This window comes from Psammomys obesus, unplaced genomic scaffold (assembly GCF_907164565.1).
Source record: "Psammomys obesus unplaced genomic scaffold, mPsaObe1.curated_primary_1811, whole genome shotgun sequence".
Taxonomy (NCBI): domain Eukaryota; kingdom Metazoa; phylum Chordata; class Mammalia; order Rodentia; family Muridae; genus Psammomys; species Psammomys obesus.
In genome coordinates, this window is record NW_026586463.1 from 3,456,556 (window position 1) to 3,481,151 (window position 24,596).

The 24,596-nt window shown below is 37.3% G+C and overlaps 1 protein-coding gene across 1 annotated transcript in view; it reads left to right on the forward strand.

Annotated features, from left to right (window-relative positions):
• Positions 1 to 24,596, forward strand: part of Adamts6 (ADAM metallopeptidase with thrombospondin type 1 motif 6) — a 268,080-nt gene that overhangs the window by 91,033 nt on the left and 152,451 nt on the right. Inside the window, exon 9 of the mRNA XM_055601955.1 lies at positions 22,061 to 22,207. Coding sequence (XP_055457930.1) covers positions 22,061 to 22,207 — 147 coding nt within the window. The remainder of the gene's footprint in view (positions 1 to 22,060; positions 22,208 to 24,596) is intronic.

A 24,596-nucleotide genomic window follows, 5' to 3' on the forward strand; every position in this document is an offset into this window, starting at 1 on the left:
ATTTTGGTATGTTTATCCTATATTATATGGCTCATATCCACTTATAAATTACTATAACCATACATGTCTTCCTTCTTCTGGGTTATCTTACTCAGGATGATCTTTTCTAGTTCTATCCATCTTCCCAAGTTTATAGGTTTTCTGTTATTTCTGTCGTTGAAGCCCAGCTTTAATCATGGTGGTCTGATAAGATACATGGGATTATTTCAATCTTCTTGTGTCTGTTGAGTCTTGCTTTGTGACTGAGTATATGGTCAATTTTAGAGAAGATTTCACGGGGTGCTGAGAAGGTATATTTTTCATGTTTGGGTAAAATGTTCTATAAATATCTGTTAGGTCCATTTAAGTCATAACATTCATTAGTTTAATTATTTCTCTGTTTAGTTTCTGTCTGTACGACCTGTCCTTTGGTGGGGGTGGAGTATTGAGATATCCCACTATTAATATGTGGGATTCAATGTGTGATTTAAGCTTTAGTTATGTTTCTTTTATGAATGTGGATGCCCTGGAATTTGGGGCACAGATATTCAGAATTGAGACATCATCTTAGTGTATTTTTCCATTGAGTACGAAGTGTCCTTCCCCATCTCTTGATTACTTTTGGTTAATAATAATAAAAACCCAAAAGTTTATTTTATTTATAAGACATTAGATTGGCTACTGCAGCTTGTTTCTTGGGGCTGTTTGCTTGGAAAACCTTTTCCCCAACCCTTTACTCTGAGGTAATGTCTATCTGTCACTGAGGTGTGTTTCTTGTATGCAGTAGAGTGATGGATCTTGTTTTTCAATCCATTGTTTTAGTCTTTGTCTTTTTAATTGGGGGAATTGAGTCCATTTTTATTGAGAGATATTAATGACAAATGACTGTCAATTCAATTTTTTTTTTTTAGTGTTAGTGGTGGTAGTTTGTATGTGTGTGTGTGTGTGTTTCCTTTCTTTTGATATTACTGGTGTAGGGTTATTTCCTGTTTTTTTTTTTTGTTTTTTGTTTTTTTTGTTTTGGATGTAAATAGCCTCCTTGATGGGAGTTTTCCTTCTTGTATCTTCTGTAGGCTAGATTTGTGGATAGATATTGATTAAATATCATCTTATCATAAACATCTTGTTTTCTCCATCTATGATGATGAAAGTTTTGCTGCTTATTGTAGTCTGGGATGACATCTCTGGTCTCTTAGGGTTTGTAAGAAATCTGGCCAGGCCCTTCTGGCTTTTAGAGTCTCTGTTGAGAAGTCAGGTGTAATTCTGTAGGTCTGCCTTTTATATTATGTGGCCTTTTTCTGTTGCAGCTTTGAATATTCTTTATTTCTTCTGTACATTTAGCACTTTGATTATTATGTGGCGGGAGGATTTTCTTTTCTGGTCTAAGCTATTAGTGTTCTGTAAGCTTATAGTATGTTTATAGGCATATCTTACCTTAGGATGGGGAAATTTTCTTCTGTAATCTTGTTGAAAATATTTTCTGGGCCTTGGAAATGGGAATTTTTACTTTCTTCTATTTCTGTTATTCTTGGGTTTGGTCTTTTCTTAGTGGCCAATTTTCTTGGATGTTTCCTGTCAGGAACTTTTAGATTTGACATTTTCTTTGACCAATGTATCAATTTTTACAATTGTATCTTCTACACCGGATATTCTCTCTTCCATCTCTTGTAATTTGTTGGTGATGCTTTCATCTTTAATTCCTGTTTTCTTCCCTAAAATTTCTATTTCTGTAAGTCTCAGCATCTGCTTTGATCCCTTGTTGGGTGGATTTTTTTTCAGAAGACCTTCTATAGGAGGCTCCCATCCTGTTTCCTCTCTTCCACTGCTTCTGGTGTCTTTCCTGTTTGCCCTTATGAATGTGATTTAAGCATCCTCCCTAGGGTCCTCTTTAGTGTTTAGCTTCTTCAGGTCTGTAGATTATTATCTTATACTATGCAGCTAATATCCACTTATAAGTGAGTGTATACCATGCCTGTCTTTCTGCTTCTGGGTTACCTCACTGAAAATGATCTTTTCTAGCCATTTGTCTGCAAATTTCATGATTTCCTTGTTTTTAACTGCTGGGTAGTATTCCATTGTGTAAATGCACCACATTTTTCCGTTAGTATTCCATTGTGTAAATGTATCCATTTCTCCGTTGAGGGACATCTAGGTTGTTTCCAGATTCTGGCTATTACAAATAAAGCTATGAACATAGTTGAGCAAATATCCTTATTGAATGGTGGGCTAACTTTTGGGTATATGCCTAGAAGTGTTATAGCTGGATCTTGAGGTAAAGCTATTCCCTATTTTCTGAGAAAGCACCAGATTGATTTCCAAAATGGTTGTACAAGTTTACATTCCCACCAGCAATGGAGGAGGGTTCCACTTTCTCCACATCCTCTCCAGCATGTGTTGTCAGTTGAATTTTTTATCTTATCCATTCTGATGAGTGTAAGGTGAAATCTCAGGGTTGTTTTGATTTGCATTACCATGAGGACTAAGGATGTTAGAAATGTTGAGCATATCTTTCAGTGTTTCTCTGCCATTGGATATTCGTCTGTTAAGAATTCTCTTCTTAGCTCTGTATATTGGATGTTTGGTTGGTTAGTGTCTAATTTCTTGAGATCGTTATATATTTTAGAAATTAAACCTCTCTTGGATTTGCGCTTGGTGAAGATCTTTTCCCAGTCTGTAGGCTGTCATTTCATTCTGTTGACAGTGTCCTTTGCTTACAGAAGCTTTTCAATTTCAGGAGGTCCCATTTATTAATTTTAGATCTTAGAGTCTAAGCTGCTGGTGTTCTGTTCAGGAAATTGTCTCATGTGCCAATGAGTTTGAGGCTCTTTCCTCTTTCCCACTTTTTCTTCCAACAGATGTAGTGTGTCTACTTTTATGTTGAAATCTTTGATCCAGTTGGAGTTTAATTTTGTGCCCAGTTATAGATATGGGTCTATTTGCATTTTTCTACATGTGGACTTCCGGTTAGACCAGCACCATTTGTTGAAGATGCTATCTTTTTTCCATTTTATAGTTTGGGCACAGTGCAGGGAGCCTTACGGAATAAGAGAGGGGTGTTGAATAGAGGGGCATGGAGGGGTAGGAGCCCCACAAGGAGACCAACAAAAAAAGATCTGAACCCAGAGGGTGCTGCAAAAACTGATTCACCAATGGAGGACCATGCACAGAAAGGACCTAAACCTCCTGCTCAGATGTGGCTGATTGACAGCTCAGTCTCCATGTGGATCTCTGAGTGAGGGGAGCAGGGGCCGCCTCTGTCATGAACTTAGTTGACTGCTCTCTGATCACTTGTCCCTGGTGATGCGGCCTTGTCAGGCCACAGAGGAAGAAGATCCAGGCAGTCCTGATGAGACTTAACAAGCTATATAGGCAGAAGGCAATAGTGGACAACTCCCCCTTTTACTGGGCTAGGGGAAGGGGTTGGGGGAGAGAAAAGGAGGGTGGGACTGGGGAGAGTTGAGGGAGTGGGCTTCAATTGGGATATATAATGAATAAATTGTGAAGAAAAATTAAAATTAAAAAAATTCTATTTCCAAGATTTCCTCAGTTTGTGTTCTTTTTTTAAAACAAGACTCTACCTAGCAGTGTATCAGAGCAGATGCTGAGACTCATAACCAAACCTTGGGCAAAGTGCAGGGAATCATATTTAAGAAGGGGGAGTTAGTAAGACCTGGAGAGGACGGGAGCACCAGAAGGACCAAATATATTTGGGCACAGGGGTCTTTTCTGAAACTGATCCTCCATCCAAGGACCATGCATTGATATAACCTAGAACCCCTGCTCAGACGTTAGTCCATGGCAGCTCAGCATCTGAATGAGTTTTCCTAGTAAGGGGAACAGGGACTGTCTCTGATATGAACTCAGTGGCAGGCTTTTTGACCTCCCTACCCTCCTCCCCCACCCCCACCCCCCCGCTGAGGGAGGAACAGCCTTGCTAGGCCACAGAGGAGGACATTGCAGCCAGTCCTGATGAGACTTGATAAACTAGGGTCAGATGGAAGGGGAGGAGGGCCTCCCCTATCAGTGGACTTAGAGAGGGGCAGGGAGGAGATGAGGGAGGGAGGGTAGGGTTGGGAGGGAATGAGGGAGGGGGCTATAGCTGGGATACAAAGTAAATAACCTAATATATAAAAAAATAAAAATTATGTAAAAAAAGAAAAATATGTATGTATGTATGTATGTATGTATGTATCTGTCTGTCTATTTATTTTTATGTATATGGGTGCTCTATCTGCATGGATAACTATATTCCAGAAGAGGGATGATTACATTATAGATGGTTTTGAGCCACCATGTGGTTGCTGGGAATTGAACTCAGGACCTCTGGAAGAACAGGCAGTGTTTTTAGCCTCTGAACCATCTCTCTAGCCCCAGTTTGTATTTTCTTTATTGCTTCTATTTCTATTTTTAGGTCTTGAATGGTATCAATAATTTTCTTCACCTGTTTGCTTCTATTTTCCTTTAGTTCTTTAAGGGATTTATTCATTTCTTTTTACAAGGTCTCTATCATCTTTTTAAGATTGGATTTGAAGTAATCTTGTGCTTTGGCCATGTTAGGATATCCAGGGCTTGTTGTAGTGGTAGCCAGGTTCTGGTAGTGCCATATTGCCCTGGCTCTTGTTGATTGTTTTCTTTCCTTGGCCTTTACTATCTGGTTGTTACTTGTGTGGGTTGGCCACTGCATGAATCCTGGATGTTTCTTGGCAAGGCAGGTAGATCCATAGTCTGGATGATGACGTTCTGTCAGGTGATAGAACTCAGCTCACTTCTGCTGGCTGTGCCCCTGTGGGACCTGGTGGCAGGGGATATGGGGGGGTCTAACCTGGATGTTCCTGAAGCCTGCAGGCCTCCTCTGGAAGGCAGGCCAAGGCCTGGCCCACTTAAGCTCAGGGGGCAGAGTACAGTTCCCCAATGCTGGCTGTGCCCCAGAGGGACCCCACATATCATCATTGTAATGTGTGTATCAGATTATTATTTGGTTAGGAAAATTTGTTTCATGAAGAGCCCTTTACTTACTTTAAAGACCTTAGTGGTTAGCTTTCAGTACTTCAACAGATGTACTGTGGTACAATTCATATTATTATTAAAATATAGAAATACAGTCTGGAGAGGTAGCTTAGCGTTAGAGAAATTGACTAGCATGTAAAGGCTTTTGGTCCAATTTTGATCACTAGCGCTTTGTAAAAGTCAGCAAACCAAACAAGAAAATAAATGAGAGCACTTCTTCCTGAAATGAAATGGCAACTGTTAAGAATGTATCAAATATGTTCACCTTGAATGTACTATGCCTTTGCCTTTCAGCTAAAAGTATGTGTCATCATGTGATTTTTATCATTTAATGCAACAAGTTTTAAGTGATATGATGATGCATGTAGATTCCTTACAGTAAGAATCTTTGATCATTAGTTATTAGGAAGAGTTTCTTCTAATTGACTAGAATGTATGAATAATTCTTCTCAAAATTTGATTATAAGGTGTTTTATGTCCAATTTGTATTTTCAGAGAGACATCCATTTTTAGATGTCTCTGAGATAATGTTTTTATTTGGCTAGGTCTTAGGTAATGATTTTCCCCCTCTCTCTGTTTGCATGCATGTGCATCTGTGTGTGTGTTCACACGTGTGCATGAGCATATGCATGCATGTTCATGTGCCGATGTATGTGGAGGCCCAAACAAACTTGGATGTCCTTCCTTAGGTACTGCCTGCTTTCATTTCGAGTCAGAGTCTCTTCTGTCCATGTATGCTAGCTGGCTGGCTTGTGAGTTTCACGTGTCTACTTACCGAAGCTGGGATTGCAAGTGTGTGACAAATGTAGATCTATAGAGATTGACCTTTGCTTCTCATGTTTGTGTAACAAGCAGTTAAGCCATTTTCCCAGCTTAACCCTCACCCCCCTTTAAAATATATTTTAATACTTTTGTGAAAAATTAGAAATTAGTTTTCTTGTCAAATGGAATAATAGACTTTATTCTATGCTATGCTGAGTTTTAATGTAAATTATAAACAAAAGGCTCTTAATAAAACATCAAAGGAAGACATATCTTTTGAAAGATTGTTACAATTACTTGAATGCTTTTCTTATATTTTAGAAGTTGAAAAAATGATGTCAAAGAAGGCTGGCAAGAATTCAGTCGGATATGCCCTGTATTACAAAATGTCCCCAATGTGTCTAATTGTACAAACAAAAGTAATATTAAAGGAGGTCAAAAAAGTATTCCTTGTTTTAGGGATGCATATCAAAATATTTTGAATTAAAGTGACAGGATGTCTTAGGTTTGACTTTAAAAGTAAGGCTAAAATATAAAGTAAGAATAACAGTATCTTTGATTTTATAACACTGATTATTATATTGGCAATTCATCACACTGTTCTCTTTACTGTTGTATGTAGCGGACTTTTTCATACAGAAAGAACAAGCCCTACGATAATGATTTTTAGGTGTAACTTTACTCATTGCAATTGAATTGATTTTAACTTTATTTTTACACTTTACTTTTATTAATTTTCCTGAAAAAATAAATGAACTTGCAGGTAGATAAAATAATGGTAATAGACCAACAAATTCAGATGCCATGAACCAAATTAGCAACAGTTTATGTACAGGAATATGGAAAATTATAATGGGAAAAGCTGCAGTGTTGCCCCTACTTTCCCTGTCTTTGCAGTCAGTGTTACCTTTAACCACATATGCATTATTCCAGCATACCTGACTTCTCTCGAATGGACATAATAATCGCTGAAGAGTAAATATAAGTACATTACAGTGATTTCTTTGACTTTTAGAGATATAGGCCTCAGCTTAGATCAGCTTAGAATACTTACACTAAATGGCAACATTGCTTTGTGCACATTTGGAAAGATTTTTAGATACTAAATTCTGCTAGGCACCACCTTCACTAAGTATCTTCCTATATAAAATGGCTAACTTCTGCTTCTGGTTATTTTTTTTTACATTAAAAATTAATTTATTTTTTAATAATTACTGTTTATTCACCTTGTATCCCAGCTGTAGCCCCCTTCCTCATCCCTTCTCAATCCCATCTCCTTCCCTCATCTCTTCCCATGCCCCTCTTCAAGTCCACTGATAGGTGAGCTCCTCCTCCCCTTCCATCTGAACCTAACCTATGAGATCTCATCAAGACTAGCTTCATTGTCTTCTTCTGTGGCCTGGTAAGGCTGTTCCTTCCTCAGGGGGAGGTGATCAAAGAGCAGGCCACTGAGTTCATGTCAGAGACAGTCCCTGTTCCCCTTACTAGGTAACGCACTTGGAGACTGAGCTGCCATAGGTTCCATCTGTGCAGGGGTTCTAGGGTTCTAGGTTATAGCTATGAATGGTTTTTGGTTGGAGTATCAGTCTCAAAAAAGACCCCTGTGCCCAGATTTTTTTTTTTTTTTTTTTAGTTCTATTGCTCTCCTTGTGGAGCTCCTGTCTCCTCCAGGTCTTTCTAAATGCCACTTCTTTCTTAAGATTTTCTGCACTCTGCCCAAAGTTAGGCTGTGAGTCTCAGCATATGTTTTGATACCATGCTGGGTAGAGTCTTTCAGAGGTACTCTGTGGTAGGCTCCTGTCCTGTTGCCTGTTTTCTCCCTCTTCCAGTGTCCACCCCGTTTGCCTTTCTGAATGAAGACTGATCATCTTACCCAGGGTTCTCCTTCCTGCTTAGCTTCTTTAGGTGTACAGATTTTATATGTCTAATATCTACTTATAAGTGAGTATATACCATGTGTGTCTTTCTGCTTCTGGGATACCTCATTCAGGATGATCTTTTCTAGTTCCATCCATTTGCCTGCAAATTTCATGATTTCCTTGTTTTTAATTGCTGAGTAGTATTCCATTGTGTAAAAGTACCACAATTTCAATATCCATTCCTCCGTTGATGGACATTTGGGTTGTTTCCAGGTCTCTGGCTATTATGAATAAAGCTGCTGTGAACGTGATTGAGCAAATATCCTTGTTGTATACTTGAGCATCTTTTGGATATATGCCTAGGAGTGGAATAGCCAGATCTTGAGGAAGCGCAATTCCTAATTGCCTGAGAAAGTGCCAAATTGATTTCCAAAGTGGTTGTACATGTTTACATTCCCACCAGCAATGGAGGAGGGTCCCCTTTTCTCCACATCCTCTCCAGCATCTATTGTCACTTGAGTTTTTTATCTTAGTCATTCTGATGAGTGTAAGGTGAAATCTCAGGGTTGTTTTCATTTGCATTTTCCTGATGACTAAGGATGTTGAGCATTTCCTTAAGTGTTTCTCTGCCATTTGATATTCCTCTATTGAGAATTCTCTGTTTAGCCCTGTACCCCATTTTTTAAGTGGATTACTTGATTTGTTGCTGTTTAACTTTTTGAGTTTTTTTTTAAATATATTCTGGAGATTAGCCCATATATTAATCAGATATAGGGTTGGTAAAGATCCATTCCCAATCTGTAGACTGTCGTTTGTTCTGACGACAGTGTCCTTTGCTCTACAGAAGCTTTTCATTTTCATGATATCACAGTTATTTATTGTTGGTTTTAGAGTCTGTACTGTTGGTGTTCTGTTCAGGAAGTTGTGTCCTGTGCCAATGAGTTCACTTTTTCTTCTAACAGATTTAGTGTGTCTGATTTTATGTTGAGGTCTTTGATCCACTTGGACTTTAGTTTTGTGCAGGGTGATAAATATGGATCTATTTGCATTTTTCTACATGTAGACATCCAGTTATACCAGCACCATTTGTTGAAGATGCTGTCTTTTTTCCATTGTATTTGTAAAAAAGTCAAGTATCCTTAGGTATCTAGGTTTATTTCTGGGTCTTCTATTCGATTCCATTAGAATCGATTAGAACCATTCTGTTTCTAATCTAGTACCATGAAGTTTTTATTAGTATTGCTCTGTAGTACAGCTTGAGATTAGGTATGGAGATTCCTCCATACGATCTGTTGTACAGGATCGTTTTGGAAATTCTTGGTTTTTTGTTTTTCCATATGAAGCTGAGAATTGTTCTTTCAAATTCTGTAAAAAATTGTGTTGGTTTTTTTGTTTGGAATTGCATTGAATCTGTAGATTGCTTTTGGCAGGGTGGCCATTTTCAGTATGTTTATCCTACTGATCCATGAGCACAGGAGATCTTTCCATCTTCTGATATCTTCTTCAATTTCTTTAGAGACTTGAAGTTTTTTCAAACAGATCTTTCACTTCCTTGGTCAGAGTCACCCCAAGGTACTTTATGTTATTTTTGGCTATTGTGAAGGATGTAGTTTTCCTAATTTCTTTCTCAGCCATTTTGTCTTTCGTATACAAGAAGGCTACTGATTTTTTTTGTGTTAATTTGTATCCAGCTACTCTGCTGAAGGTGTTTATCAGCTGAAGGAGTTCTCTGGTTGAATTTTTAGGGTCACTAATGTATACTATCATATCATATGCAATTAGTGATACCTGCCCTCTTCCTTTCCGATTTCTATTCCCTTGATCTCCTTTAGTTGTCTTATTGCTCCAGCTAGGACTTCAAGTACTATGTTGAAGAGGTATGGGGAGAGTGGGCAGCCTTGCCTTGTCCCTGATTTCAGTGGAATTGATTTTAGTTTGATATTGTCAATAGGCTTGCTGTATATTGTCTTTATTATGTTTAGGTATGTGGTTTGCATCCCTGATCTCTCCAAGACTTTAAACATGAATGGGTGTTGGATTTTGTCAAATGCTTTTTCGGCACCTAAGGAGATGATCATGTGGTTTTTCTCCTTTAGTTTGTTTATATTGTGCATTATATTGATGGATATCTGTATATTGAACCACCCATGCATGCCTGGGATAAAGCCTACTTGGTCATGGTGGATGATATCTTTTATATGTTCTTGGATTTGATTTGCAAGCATTTTATTGAGTATTTTACCGTCAATGTTCATAAAAAAGATACATCTGAAGTTCTCTTTTTTGGTTGGGTCTTTGTGTGGTTTAGGTCTCAAGGTGACTGTGGCTTTAGAGAACGAGTTTGGTAATGTTCTTTCTGTTTCAATTTCATGGAATATTTTGAAGAGAATTGGAGTTAACTCTTCTTTGAAGGTCTGGTAGAATTCTGCACTGAAACCATTTGGCCCAGGACTTTTTTGGCAAGGGAGATTTTTGATAACTGCTTATATTTCCTTGGGGGATATAGGACTATTCAATCTATTTACCTGATCTTGATTTAATTTTGGTAAATTGAATCTATCAAGAAAACTTGTTCATTTTGTTTAGATTTTCAAATTTTGTGTCATATAGGCTTTTGTAGTAAGACCTAATGATTGTTTAGATTTTACCACATCTGTTGTTATATCCCCATTTTTGTTTCTGATTTTGCTGATTTGTATAGTTTCTCTCTGCCTTTTAGTTAGTTTGGCTAAGGGTTTGTCTATTTTGTTGATTTTCTCAAAGAACCAGTTCTTGGTCTCCTTGATCCTTTGAATTGTTTTCTTTGTTTCTAATCCATTGATTTCAGCTCTGAGTTTGATTACTTCCAATCATCTACTCCTCTTGGGAGTGTCTGCTTATTTTTTTCCTAGGGCTTTTAGGTATGCTGTTAAGTTGCTTGTATGAGATGTCTCCAACTTCTTTGTGGAGGCACTTAGTGCTATGAAATTTCCTCTTAGCACTGCTTTCATTGTATCCCATAAGTTTGGGTACATTGTGCCTTCATTTTCTTTGAATAGTAGGAAGTCTCTAATTCCCTGACCAAGCTGTCATTGAGTAGAGAACTGTTTACTTTCCATTTGTATGTAGGCTTTTTGTTATTTCTGTTGTTGCTGAGGTCTAGTTTTAGTCCATGATGGTCTGATAGGATAGTAGGGATTATTTCAATTTTTTTGTAGCTGTTAAAGCTTACTTTGTGCCCGAGTATATGGTTATTTTTTGAGAAGGTTCCATAAGTTGCTGAAAAGAAGTTATACTCTTTTGAGTTTGGGTGAAAAGTTCTATAGACATATATTAAGTCCATTTTTAAAAATAATTTATTTATTGTTATATACATTAGAATGTGTCAGATCCCTTGGAACTGTAGTAACAGACAGTTGTGAGATCCCATGTGGGTCCTGGGAATTGAACCCAGGTCCTCTGGAAGAACAGAGAGTGCTCTTAACCACTGAGCCATCTCTCCAGCCCCTATTAGGTCCATTTGATTAAGGACCTCTATAAGTCCCTAATTTAACTTCTGTCTAGATGATCTGTCCCTTGGTGAACTTGGAATGTTAAAGTCTCCCACTATTAAGGTGTTTGAATTGATGTGTAATTTAAGTTTTAATAATGTTTCATTTATAAATGTAGGTGATCTTGTATTTGGGGTATAGATGTTTAGAATTGTGATGTCCTCCTGGTGGATTTTTTCTTCGATGAGAATGAAGTGCCCTTCCTCATCTTTTTGGATTAATTTTGGTTGAAAGTTTATTTTATTAGATATTAGGATAAATACTCCAGCTTGTTTTCTTTGCCCGTTTGCTTGATAACATTTTTTCCAGCCCTTTACTCTGAGGTAGTGTTTATCTTTGTTTCAGAGGTGTGTTTCTTGGATGCAGCAGAATGTTGGATCCTGTTTCCACAATCATTCTCTTAGTTTGTGTCTTTTTATTGGAGAGTTGAGTTCGTTGATGTTGATAGATAATAGTGACCAATGAATGTTAGTTCCTTTTATTGCAGAGTTGGTGTTATATTATTCAATGCTTGTTTTCCTATAATTTTTTTGTTGTTATTTATATCTTGTGTTTTCTTGAGTGTAGTTTTCATTGGTTGGAGTTTTCCTTCTAGTATCTTCTGTATGGATGGGTTCCTATGTAGATATTGTTTAAGTTTAGTTTTGTCATGGAATATTTTGTTTTCTCCATCTATGTTGATTGAAAACTTTGCTGGGTATAGTAGTCTGGGTTGGCATCCGTGGTTCCTTAGAGTCTGCATGACATCTGCCCAGGCTCTACTGGCTGTCACAGTTTCTGTTGAGAAGTCTGGTGTGATTCTGATAGGTCTACCTTTACATGTTACTTGGTCTTTTTGTCTTGCTGCTCTTAATATTTTTTCTTTCCTCTGTAGATTTTGTGTTTTGTGTTTTGACTATTATGTGACAAGAGGAGTTTCTTTTCTGGTCTAGTCTGCTTGGTATTCTGTAGGCCTCTTGTGTATTATAGACATCTCTTTCTTTAAGTTGGGAAATTTTTCTTCTATGATTTTCTTGAAAATATTTTCTGGACCTCGGAGCTTAGAATCTTCTTTTTTGTCTATTCCTATTATTGTTAGATTTCATCTTTTTAAGGCATTCTTTTTTTTTTTTTTGATGTTTTTTATATGCTTTTATTTATTCATTTTTGTTTCTTTCTTTGTTTAGAAGCCTTTTTTCTTTTTTATATAATTTTTATTTTTTAATATTAGTTACAGTTTGTTAATTTTGTATCCCTGCTATATCCCGCTCCCTCTCTCCCTCCCAATTCCACCCTCCCATTTTCATCTCCTCCCTGCTCCTTTCCAAGTCCACTGATAGGGGAGAACCTCCTACCCTTCCATGTGACCCTAGCTTATCAGGTCCCATCAGGACTGGCTGCAAAGTCCTCCTCTGTGGCCTAGCAGCACTGCTTCTACCTGGGGGGGGGGGGAGGGGAGTCAAAGGGCCCGCCATTGAGTACATGTCAGAAACAGTCCCTGTTCCCCTTATTAGGGTACCAACTTGGATACTGAGCTACCAAGGGCTACATCTGAGCAGAGGCTCTAGGTTGCATCCATACATGGTCCTTGTTTGGAGAAACAGTCTCATAAAAAAATCCCTGTGCCCAGATATATTTGGTTCTTGTGGAACTCCTGTCCTCTCCAGGTCATGTTAACCCCCCCCCCCTTTTTGATTTCTTGTACTTTGCCGAAGGTTTGGTTATGAGTCTTAATATCTGCTTTGATACACTGCTAGGTAGAGTCTTTCAGAGGTCCTCTGTGGTAGGCTCCTGTCCTGTTACTTGTTTGCTCCTACATCCAGTGTCCATCCCATTTGTCTTTCTAAGTGAGGATTGATCATCATACCCTGGGTCTTCTTTCTTGTTTATCTTCTTATAAACAAGGTGTATAGATTTCAGTATGTTTATCCTATCTTATAGGTCTATATGAGTGAGTATATACCATGTGTGTCTTTCTGCATTTGGGATACCTCACTCAGGATGATCGTTTCTAGGTCCCACCATTTGCCTGCAAATTTCATGATTTCCTCGTTTTTAATTGCTGAGTAGTATTCCATTGTGTAAAAGTACCACAATTTCTGTATCCATTCCTCAACTGAGGGACATCTGGGTTTTCATGGCATTCTTGATTTCTTGGATGTTTTATGTTTGTAACTTTTCTGATTTTACTTTTTCTTTGAGAGATGTATCCATTTCTGCAAGTGTATATTCAGCACCTGAGGTTATCTCTTCCATCTGTTGGTAATGCTTACCTTTGTGGTTCCTGATCTTTTGCCTAAGTTCTCCAGCTCCAGGGTTTTGTCTGTTTGTGGTCTTTTTTTTTTTTTTTTTTTTTTTTTTTTTTTTTTTTTTTTTTTTTTTTGTTTTTTTTTTTTTTTTTTTTTTTTTTTTTTTTCTGATTCTAATTCTGTTTTCATGTCTTGCACTATTTTCCTTCATCTGTTTGAATGTGGGTTCCTATCTTTCCATGATGGTCTCTATTTTTGTTTGTTTGTTTGTTTGTTTGTTTGTTTCTTCTCTATATGCCACTAATTGTGCCTCTACATGTGCCTCTCTTTGTTTGGCTATATTTGCCTGTATTTCTTTGAGACCTTTGTTCGTTTCCTCTCTATATGTCTTTACTCATGCCTCTACTTTTTCCTCTATTTGTTTGGCTATATTTGCCTGTATTTGAAAGCTTTGTTTGTTTCCTCTTTATGTGCCTCTAATATCTGGATAAGCGTAGAACTGAGATCATTTTCCTGTGTTTCCAATGAATTAGCATTTTCATTGATTTTTGGAGCTGTTGATGAAGCTATGATGTCCTGATTTTTGTTGGATGTGCTCTTATGTCTTTCTCTGGCCATCTGTTTATCTGTAACCTTCGCTGTTTGTTCCTGGAGTCTGTACTTCAGACTGGGTTTGTCTTTCTCTGGTATCTGCAGTATTCTTTAGGAAGATGAGAGAGGTCACCGGTTTGAGTGTCAATGTTGGTGTTTCAGCTGTAGCTGAGGGAGGAAGGTCACTGGCACAGGTGCACAAGTGCTGGTGACCAAGCGCGGGCGTGTGCATAGAAGTGTGCCTTGAACAACAGGATCCTAGAGCATGCAGATGCCTGGAATGTGGGGCTTAAGTGCAGGAGGGGTCAAAGGTACTGGTGCTTTTAGAGGGGGCAATGCACATGCACAGGTGACCTGACTACCCGGCCTACAGGCCTGTCGTACTGTCCTCCTGGTATTCTGATCTGTCTGGGCTCCAGGAATTGTTTGCTTGGACTCCACTGGCAGATCCACAGACAGGGGCTTCAATGTTGAGAACGCTGTCCCAAGAATGCCTATGTTGCCCACAGTGGGTGTGTGGGTGGAAGGGATCCAATGTCTGGCTGCTAGAGTAGGGGGACCCTGGATCTGGGGCACTGAAAGCACTCACCTGAAGGCTCACTCACTTGCTAGCAGGCCTAATCAAAAGCACAGGGGTTCTCCCTGTTCTCTGCTCTCAGATGTGGGCCTGCAGGGGCAAATGAGAACGTAGGAGTTTGTCAGCTCTGTGGTGTCCACTGTTTGTTTACTGGGAAGGGCGGCCCTTACTTGGGATAACCACTTCTGTTGTCTCAGCCACATGGTGGTCAAGTGCATGGTGGCTCCTTCGGGTTAGCTGCCACCTTGCTGTCACCACTGCAGATCTTGGAGGCTGGTACTGCTGCCTGCCACTGCTGCAGACCTGGAAGGCCGGTACAGTTGCCCGCTGGGAGCCCCTGGGAAACCTGTACAGCTGCCCACAGGCTGGGATGCCCTTACTGATGCCCAATGGTACCGTGGAACTGGGACGCCTGCCTCTGCTGTCCCAGTTACTGAGCAGGGAGGCCTGTGGAGCACAGGGTACTGTGGGCTGCCTCTGCTGAAGAGGGAGGCCCTGTGCTTGGGTGAAGGCAAAGTGCAGAGGGCTTGAATATTCACCACTCTCAGTCCTTGGAGACATCTGCGGATGACCTGGATCCAAATGGTCTCAGTTCATGGGTTGTCCACCTTCGCCCAGGAAGCCTCAATGTAGATGTTCTGGCTTCAGCTGCTCCTCCACTCACCAATTTCAGAGTTTCAGATCCTGTGTGCCTCAGATAAGGCATGCTGATCACCACCATCTTGGATCTTCCCCACCTTTTATTTTTAGTGGCAGAATTTAAAAGCTTGTGCTCAACATATTATATACATTTAATTAAATGATTGACAGTATTAAGTGCCTCTATTAGCTTACAAAAAGTGATACTGATGTATTAGTAACATGATTATCTGTTTAAAAAATGAAACCTGGTTTGATTCAAATATTAAACTAGGCACTTTTTAAAAAATGGTTTTTGGTTAGTGTGCCAACTAATGGTCTTGTTATATCATTTTCATCTACACTGTAGTTTGTTTTTGCTCTTTTTTGTCCTTCCATTATCCCACTTGTCATCTCCCTCCCTCTTCTGTCCTGTTCATCGCCCCAAATGATTTTCCTTCTACTTTTGTGTCATATACATATGTCATGATGTCATTATGTACATAAATCTGTAGTCTACATATCGAATTTGATGTGAAAATGTGATTTTTCAGCAGACTCTACAGGCTATAATGCAGATTAAATTTATATTCAGCCATCTATGTTTACTATTAAAAATCTCCCTAATAAATCTAGTAAAAATTGTACACCAAAGTCAAAAGTACATCATATCTTTGTGGTACAAGATGAATTACATTTTTGGCAGCTAATTATTCACATAATGTAAGATGAAGCAGAACAGGGTATTACACATGAGGTGCTTCTTAGATAAAAATAATCAAATTTGTCTTTTGTCATTATATAATTACCATGTTAAAAAAATTTTTCCTTTGTTAGTGTGGCTTCAATTGAAAACATTAGAAACATAATCTATATATAAAACATTTGAGGAGAGCATGTATATCCATGTCTTGACACACATGATAGCCTTTCTCTTAGTTGTACATATATAATTTAATAAATAGTCTTTATTATTATATAATCTGTCTCGGTCACTCACCCACTACCAGGTCTCTGATTAGTGATGCCATATATTTTGATTCAAACTCTTCTCTTTCCTCTTTTGTTATCTATATTTTCAGTTAATCATTCACTCTTTTTTTGTTTGTTTTGAGATTTTAGCTTAAGTACAACATTTCTTCTTTCCCTTTCCTCCCTAAAAATTTTCTCATATGCTCCTCCTCAGTCTCCTTCAACTTAATGGCCTTTTTTCTTCTTAACTTGTAGAACTTTTCCCCTTAACATGTACTTTTCTTAAATACATACGTATGTGTATTTTTATACATATATGTTCTTAAATATGGCTTATTCAAGCCATAGAGTGTTACTTGTACGTTACTTTTCATGGCTGACTATTTGGCGCTGAACAACCAATTTGTGTGATTTTCTCTGGGGAGGACCATCTCTCCTGCTCTCAGCTTTACTCAGTTGCCTGCAGTTCTTTGTGCAGTGCCTTCTGAGCTCTTCCTTGTGTAGTTTGACTTATCAAGGAAACATCATTCACTTTTTTTTATATATAAAAAAATTTAACTGGTATTTTATTTATTTATTTTTATTTTTTTCTTATCAGTTACATTTTATTAACTCTGTATCCCAGCCGTGTCCCGCTCCCTCATTCCCTCCCAATCCTACCCTCCCTACCTCATCTCCACCGTGCCCCTTTCCAAGTCCACTGATGGGGGGGACCTCCTCCCCATTCATCCAATCCTGTTTTATCAGGTATCTTCAGGATTGGCTGTATCAGGTATCTTCAGGATTGGCTGCGAAGCCCTCCTTTGTGGCCTAACAGGACCGCTCCTCCCTGGGGGGGTGGGGAGGTCAAAGAGCCAGTCATTGAGTTCCTGTTAGAAATAGTCCTTGTTCCCCTCACTATGGGACTTTTAAGGGAGGCACACAGAGTCCCCAATTCCTTCTCTCATGGCTGGCATTTAATCAGCAGCTAATCTGTCACTCATGCAAACTTTTTTTTTCCACTTTCAACTTACTGAGTCCTAAATTTGGAGATTTTTTGAGTTAGAGACGATGTATTGTGGATACTGTGATGATAAAAAATCCTACCTTTGAGGAACACATCTTTGTGTTAATTTTTCTCTTCTTTCTGACTGTTGGTCAGCTATTTTAAATACATATTTCTCTTAACCCACTTCCATTCAAACACCAAAACAGCAAATAGGGGTATCTAGAACTCATGGCATGTGTTTATAATAAAAATAAGAATACAATATTTTAAAAATCTAGACATAAAATAGAATTAGAATTTACAAAACTTTTTGATAATACTAATTATATTTGGAACTTTTTCAATAAATTTAAATTTCAATAGAGAAATTTTAAAAACATTCCATTTAACTTAATTGTTGGTTCTGAAAATGTTATCATATGCTATTTAGTATTTTGGAGACACTAATTTAGTTTGGGAACTTTCTTAAATAGGGTTGTGGGGCCATTCATGAAAACAATAGGAAGTCATATAATTACTTATAGGGTCTTTTGTTTCATGGTCATGAAGTGATCCAACAATTGGTTTCAAATATTTAAACATAAATAAGTTTACAAAGTCAATTTGGCCATCTTTTATAATTGATCTGAGAGAAAAAAATCAATTTCTTCTCACTTTTATACATGCATGTGCTATGGCTTCTTCATGTCTACACATATCATGCACACATACACTAACTATAAGTAAAATTAAAATAGAACTTATATAAAGATTCATTTAAGAAATTGTTCATGTGAGAGTTCTTTAGATAGCTATGACTTTTTGTCTCAGAACATGGAATATAGTGGTGATAATGGATATTGAGTTCTTCTGGCACAGAAATAATGAATTGAGACTAAGTCATATGAACAAGACAGACAAAGTTTCTTGATAAAAACTTTATTTTGAACCAGCCTACTGAAGCCAAAGGGAGTGAGCACTGACCAGACATAACCAGGCAACTTTTATTAATTTCCTCAGCAAACCAAAGTTTTGTAATTGTCAGTTAGTCATGCACGCACAATTTCCAAAGATGCTCTTCTTGTGTGCAAACATTGTGACCTTGTACTTGTTGGGTGAAAGGGGTCACTAACATGATTCAGAAACTTCTGAGTTGTATCTGCCATTGTCATCTTCCATGAATGTCCTAACCCTATGATAGGTTGAGGGAATTGAAGTGCTTGAGTTCCTAAAAAGTGAAAGGATGGCAGAGAAGATAATCATTCCAGTGAGTGAATAGGCCATGTAGTTAACTAGCTTCTTATTATTATCTTGGACATTTTTTTCTTTCTTTTTCTCTTTTCTTTTTTTCTTTTCTTTCTTTATTTCTTTCTTTGTTTTTTTTTCTTTGTGTATGTGTGTATAACAAATCTTTCCTTAAATGTTCAACATATCCACATGAAGAGCTGAATAGGATGACACAAAGCTAGAGACAGCAAAATGAGTAGCATGGTGTAACCACAGTGGGGACAAGCCTGCTAATCCTATTTTAGTCATCTATCAAATAGCTATGTGTTTCAGCTAATAAACAATGCTTTATGAACAGACATGAACTTGGTGGAGAATTCTGTTGGAGGATAGAAAGTGGGAGTAGGCTCCAGGGAGGTTGGTAAGGATTGTCAGTACATAGTGTATGTATGTGAAATTATAAGACAAATAACTGAAAAATGGGTATGCTTGTAATTCCTTCTTTGGTAGACAGAAATGGGAGGAGCTTGTGTGTAAGGCCAGCTAGACCTAAACACACAGAGAGAGAGCCTCTTTCAAGAAACACAAAACAAATACCAATATTTGTTAGCAAAAGTAGCTGTCAAGTTTTTGTAAAGTAACCCAGTAAACTGTTAGAGTCCACAGTCAGAGGTGTTATCAAAGTTAGGAGAAACTAATAGTATATTGCTCTACTGTGTGACCTCTAAAGTTAGTGATTTTCTAAGGTACTGAAGAGCAAGTGAAACTAGAAGGATTTTAAAAGGGTTTTCTTTGGTTACATTTCCTTACATGTCTTGTTATTTATGTAATTATCTTAGGCCCAAGTTGTTCTATCTTGTTTAATCTGAAGCAGCTCCTCTAATGCAAGCATTTTAGTTGGTGGCCTAATGTGGAGTTTTGTGGGTAGCAGGCCAAGGACCTGGAGTTTATATGTCCCTGGTCTCCTTGTGGTGGTTCCTACTATGTTATACCATTTTAATGGAGGCTGGGTTAACTATACAGACAGTAACACATATTCAAGGCCATGTGGAATCCCTCCTGCAAAAGAAGTTTAGTACTGGTCAGGGTGTCAGAGTTACATCAACCAAATTCTCTTCTGATACTGACACCCAGTGTTTCCATTTGTCTTTTTTCTTGGCAGCCATGCTTGTGTTCTCCAAAGCAGTGTAGTATTGAACTATAACTGTTTGAAAGATATTTCTTTCTTTTGTAAGATGAAGTAAATATGTCATTAAAAAGTAGAAGCTTGAATTTTTATTTATAGAAAAGTTTATATAAGGCAGTTAAGGCGCAGTATTGATTGCCTTAAAGCTACCTGTGCCTACCTACATGACACAGGTAGATATAAGACTCCAGCTAAAAGGAAGTCAGTTTAACTCTATCACTTGTGAAAATAATCAGTCAGGTTACACAGTCAGCCTTACACAGAAGGAATATTACATTTCCTTGAATTTTGCATTTAAAGTATTTGTAATCCATTGTGTTGATCCAACTGTGTCTAGTTTAACTTGAAACTCTGCCTTCATATTCCTAGAAGATCATGATGAATGATGTATTGATGTCAAATTCAAATGATAAATGTTAAGTGTTTGAGGAAGGCTATTTGTTGCACTTGAGGACTCAATACTCTCATATATTCTCTGTTTATGTTACATCCTGTACGTGAATTACCAGCTCCTTCCTTTTATCCCCATATGTACGCATATACTTTCAGTTAACTCATTCATAATGTCCTTATGATGACCAACCCATCTTCTTTCTAAGCAGATCTTTAATCTCAGATGTAAATCACCTGCCTCCATTGTCAAGAGAGCAAGTGTTAATATTTACACATATTGACTACCTTGTATTTCCCTGTTCTGAACTACCTGTCCAAGCTTTCTTATAACAAGTCTCTTTATCTGTTTTTAATCTGTTTTTTTTAATGGCTCAGTTTAGTTCTTTTTAAATTTTTTCATTATTATTATTACTTATTACAATTTATTCACTTTGTAGTGCCCTTCCTCATCTCCTCCTGGTCCCAGTCCCATCCCCTTGTCCTTCCCTTAGTCCACTAATAGGGGAGGTCCTCCTCCCCTACTATCTGACTCTAGCCTATCAGGTCTCATTAGGACTGTCTGGATCCTCTTTCACCTTGGCCTGGTAAGGCCACCTCACCAGGGGGAGGTGATCAAAGAGCCAGCCACTGAATCCATGTCAGCTATAGCCCCTGCTCCCCTTTCTAGGGAGCCCACATGGAGACTGAGCTGCCCATGGGCTACATCTGAGCAGGGGTCTAGGTCCTCTCCATGCATGGTCCTTGGTTGATTCATCAGTCTCTGCAGGAACCCCTGAGCCCAGATTTTTTGGCACTTTTGGTCTCCTTGTAGAGCTCCTATCTCCTCCAGGTCTTTCTATATCACCCTTCTTCCATATGATTCTCTGCACTCTGCCCAAAATTTAGCTATGTGTCTCAGCATCTGCTTCGATACCCTGATGGGTACTCTGGAAACAACTTAGATGTCCCTCAACTGAAGAATGGATATAGAAATTGTGGTAGTTTATACAATGGAATACTGCTTAGCAATTAAAAACAAAGAAATCATGAAATTTGCAGGCAAATAGATGGAACTAGAAAAGATCATCCTCTGTGAGGTATCCCAGAAGCAAAAAAAAAAAAAAAAAAAAAAAAAAAAAAAAAAAGCCACATATGGTATTTACTCACTTGTAAGTGGGTATTAGCTATGTATTGTAGGATAAACATATTAAAATCTATAGTCCTAAAGAAGCTAACTAACAAGGAGGACCCTAGGGAAGATGCTTAATCCTCATTCAAATGGGAAAACAGGATAGACATTGGAAATAGGAGAAGACGGGGAACAGGACAGGAGCCCACCACAGGGACCTCTGAAAGACTCCTTGTCTATTTTATGCTTAAGTTAATTTTTCATGGTGGCACATTTATTAGAATGTAATACTGGAGATATAAATTATTTTTAATTAATATTCAATCTAATAGTCTGGCTGCTTATCTAAAGAAGGTATTCTTATACAGTGAATATATCCTCAGACTTTTAAAAAAATTAAAGTGTATTTTGAGTTCACTAGGGCTATAGGACAGAAAAAAAAAATGGCAAAGAAAGGAAAGCTTTGAAAAATGGAGGCAAAGAAAAGCCACAATGCTTAAATATGTCAGGGTCTTCAAAACACACTGGAATATAAGTTATGTATTACATTCCCTTTATTCAATGTTCATAAAAAAAGAGGGCTTCTGTGATTGACCTATACCCCAATGGATTAATGTCTTTTTCAGCAATTCCCTTGTGGATTGAAAACAGTAGAATGAATATTTCTAACGTGTAAATGTGGACTTACATAGAGAATTAACATGATCTTTAATGGGTCGTTCATTTTGCTAAATTTCAGTTTTCTCATCTATGAAGTACAGATTAATATACATGCCTTTTTCTGTTCAAGGAGCAATTGAATCATGTGATGTTGATAACTTGAGAACATGTTATAAATTCAAAGAGATTTAGACATAAATCATTGCATTATTCTTTTGTCTCTGTAACATTAATCTTACATTATTTTAGAAGACTAGTCTATCTTGACCAAAGCAAACTATTGGTATAACTAATAAATGACCCTATATGGAAATAAAGGATTTGTAATGGGCTTATTGTTTTATTTTTCTTATTTCTTTCTTTCATGTCTCTTCTGTTTCCTCCTCATTAAAACAGTTTTGGTATGAACCATGATGGAATTGGAAATTCTTGTGGGACAAAAGGTCATGAAGCAGCAAAACTTATGGCAGCTCATATTACTGCAAATACCAATCCCTTTTCCTGGTCTGCCTGCAGCAGAGACTATATCACCAGCTTTCTAGAGTAAGTAATCTCTGGAGAATGATGATAAATTGCTCTAGAAGTAACTCATTGCTGGAAGCCTAATGTGCAGTGCTTCAGATTTTGTGTGAGTAGTTTTTATAGGGGCTGCGGACATTTTAGGCTACTCCCATGTGCTTTCATAAATCACTGTGGCACATTTTCCAGGTTTTATACAAAGAGGGAATAAACTAGAAGTGGAATGAGAATATAAGTTTGATTGATGTAATGAGTGATTAGAATTTTTCAGTAAATTGGAGGGCATTTTCAGGAAGAATTTACATTTAATTTATATATAATATAATAGCGAATAGCTGAACTTTAATTCAGTCATTCAATATCATGATATTGGTTAAAAAGCTGAAATCTTTAGGACTATCAAAGTATGTAATAGTAATAAATAAATGCAACAACCAAATTAGACAGCCAGAAAGGGAGCATTTTGAGGAAAAATTTTAGCAGTCCGTCTTTTCCACAGTTGGGGAGATTCTCTATGGTTCTTCAGTGTAAATTCCAAGAATATGCTTTTATACATGTTATAAATATGAGTGAACACAATATAACTATGTTTAGAAAAAGAGAATTATTTTTCTCATGTCACTCCTGTATGCACTCATTGGATTTTAGGACCCAGTAGACTTAAATGTTGCTTTCTGTGTGACTGAGGAATATTAGTTTTTCTTTTCAATCTTAAGGGTTTTGAGTTTTTAAATGAGTTTAAATCATAATACTTATATTATTAGAGGTTTTTGTATATAATAATATTCAATGCTATAATATGTAAATAAATGCATATTCAATAAAATTATAGACATTACTATTCTAAGTAACATCAAGGTTGCAATAGTTTATTCCTTTACTATTACTTTAGCTGTTTTGTGATAGTTTTTCTCTTGGGAAGATGAAATTAAATGCAGAACAGGCATGCACAAAGGGCATTAGAGCAATGATCATTCTTTTTAGAAACTTATAAAAGTTTTAAATTAAGACAGCTAATACAGGCTAAAATTATGACTTAATTTTTTTTTTCTAGTAATAGTCAGGTCATATAATCTGAAAACTTACAATTATGTAGAAAAGAAAGTGTAATTACCCAGCACAGATTTTGATTCAAAAATCAAAAGATGAATGTTGAAAATAGATTTTAAAAATTTTATCAGTACAATCATTCAATTTAGAATTCATTTCAAAATGTTGTCCTGAATAACTATATTATGGAAACAATTTTTACTCTTAGAAAGAAAAAATTATAATATTATATTTACCTAGTGCCAGATTGGGTAACATGCTATAAAAAGACAATAAAGAAATTGTTTGATATCTTTCCTAATTTTTAAAAAATAATTTATTTAATTTTATGTGCATTAGTGTGAAGGTATTAGAGCCCTTGGAATCGGTGTTACAGATGGTTGTGAGCTGCCATGTGGGTCCTGGGAATTGAACCCAGGTCCTTTGGACGAGCAGACAGTGCTCTTAACCACTGAGCCATCTCTCCAGCCCCTCTTTTCTAATTTTTAATACAAAGCACTGACAATATCATTTTAAGGCTTTTTGCATGGTCGTTTTTACATAAGTTGTAAACACTATTAAAGTTCTTCTCTTTATGGAAACCTGACCAGATCTAAAATCTCTCTCTTGTCTTGACATTTGTTTTCAGATTAAAATCTTAATCTTTATCACCATAATGACAAATTGTCTAACATGCTAAGTATTTGTGTTTTCAATGGCAGTCCTTCTCTTGATTTTTAAAAGTACAATTTCTTCCCTTCTGTATTCTGTTTGTATCCCATTGGCAGTTATGCAATTCACTAGCTACTAGCAGCTCTGTATACAAATACAAGGAACACAGCCCAATATTTTTGTGTCTTAAAGATATAATACATTTAGTGTGTTCTTTTATGTACTAAAATACATACAGAAGTGTAGATATATGGACTACTTTTGAACTTCTACTGGGTCTTGTGTCGTTGGAACTGTATTATGCCTGTTAGGATACCATAAAGGGACTTTCTAGACTGCTAGTAAAATACAATGAAATGACAACTGGTTTGGTGAGAGATGTAGAACTGTTAATAGTTGTATTATAGCAGTCCATTGAATTAAAGCAATTAATCCAAAGGCATTATTTAATCTTCATTGCTGTCCTGTATTTTGTTTATATAAGCAAATGAGTACTGACAGGATTTTACTGGGCTTATTTATCCTCTTTTTTATAAAAAGGGTTCTTTTGTATATCCTCATAGAAATGCCTGAAGTTAAAACTACTAGAAAGTGATTAAATGTTAAAATAAGATAGAAAGAAAGGAAGGAAGGAGGAAAGGAAGGATAGAGGAAGGGAGGGAGGAAAGGAAGGAAGGAAGGAAGGAAGGAAGGAAGGAAGGAAGGAAGGAAG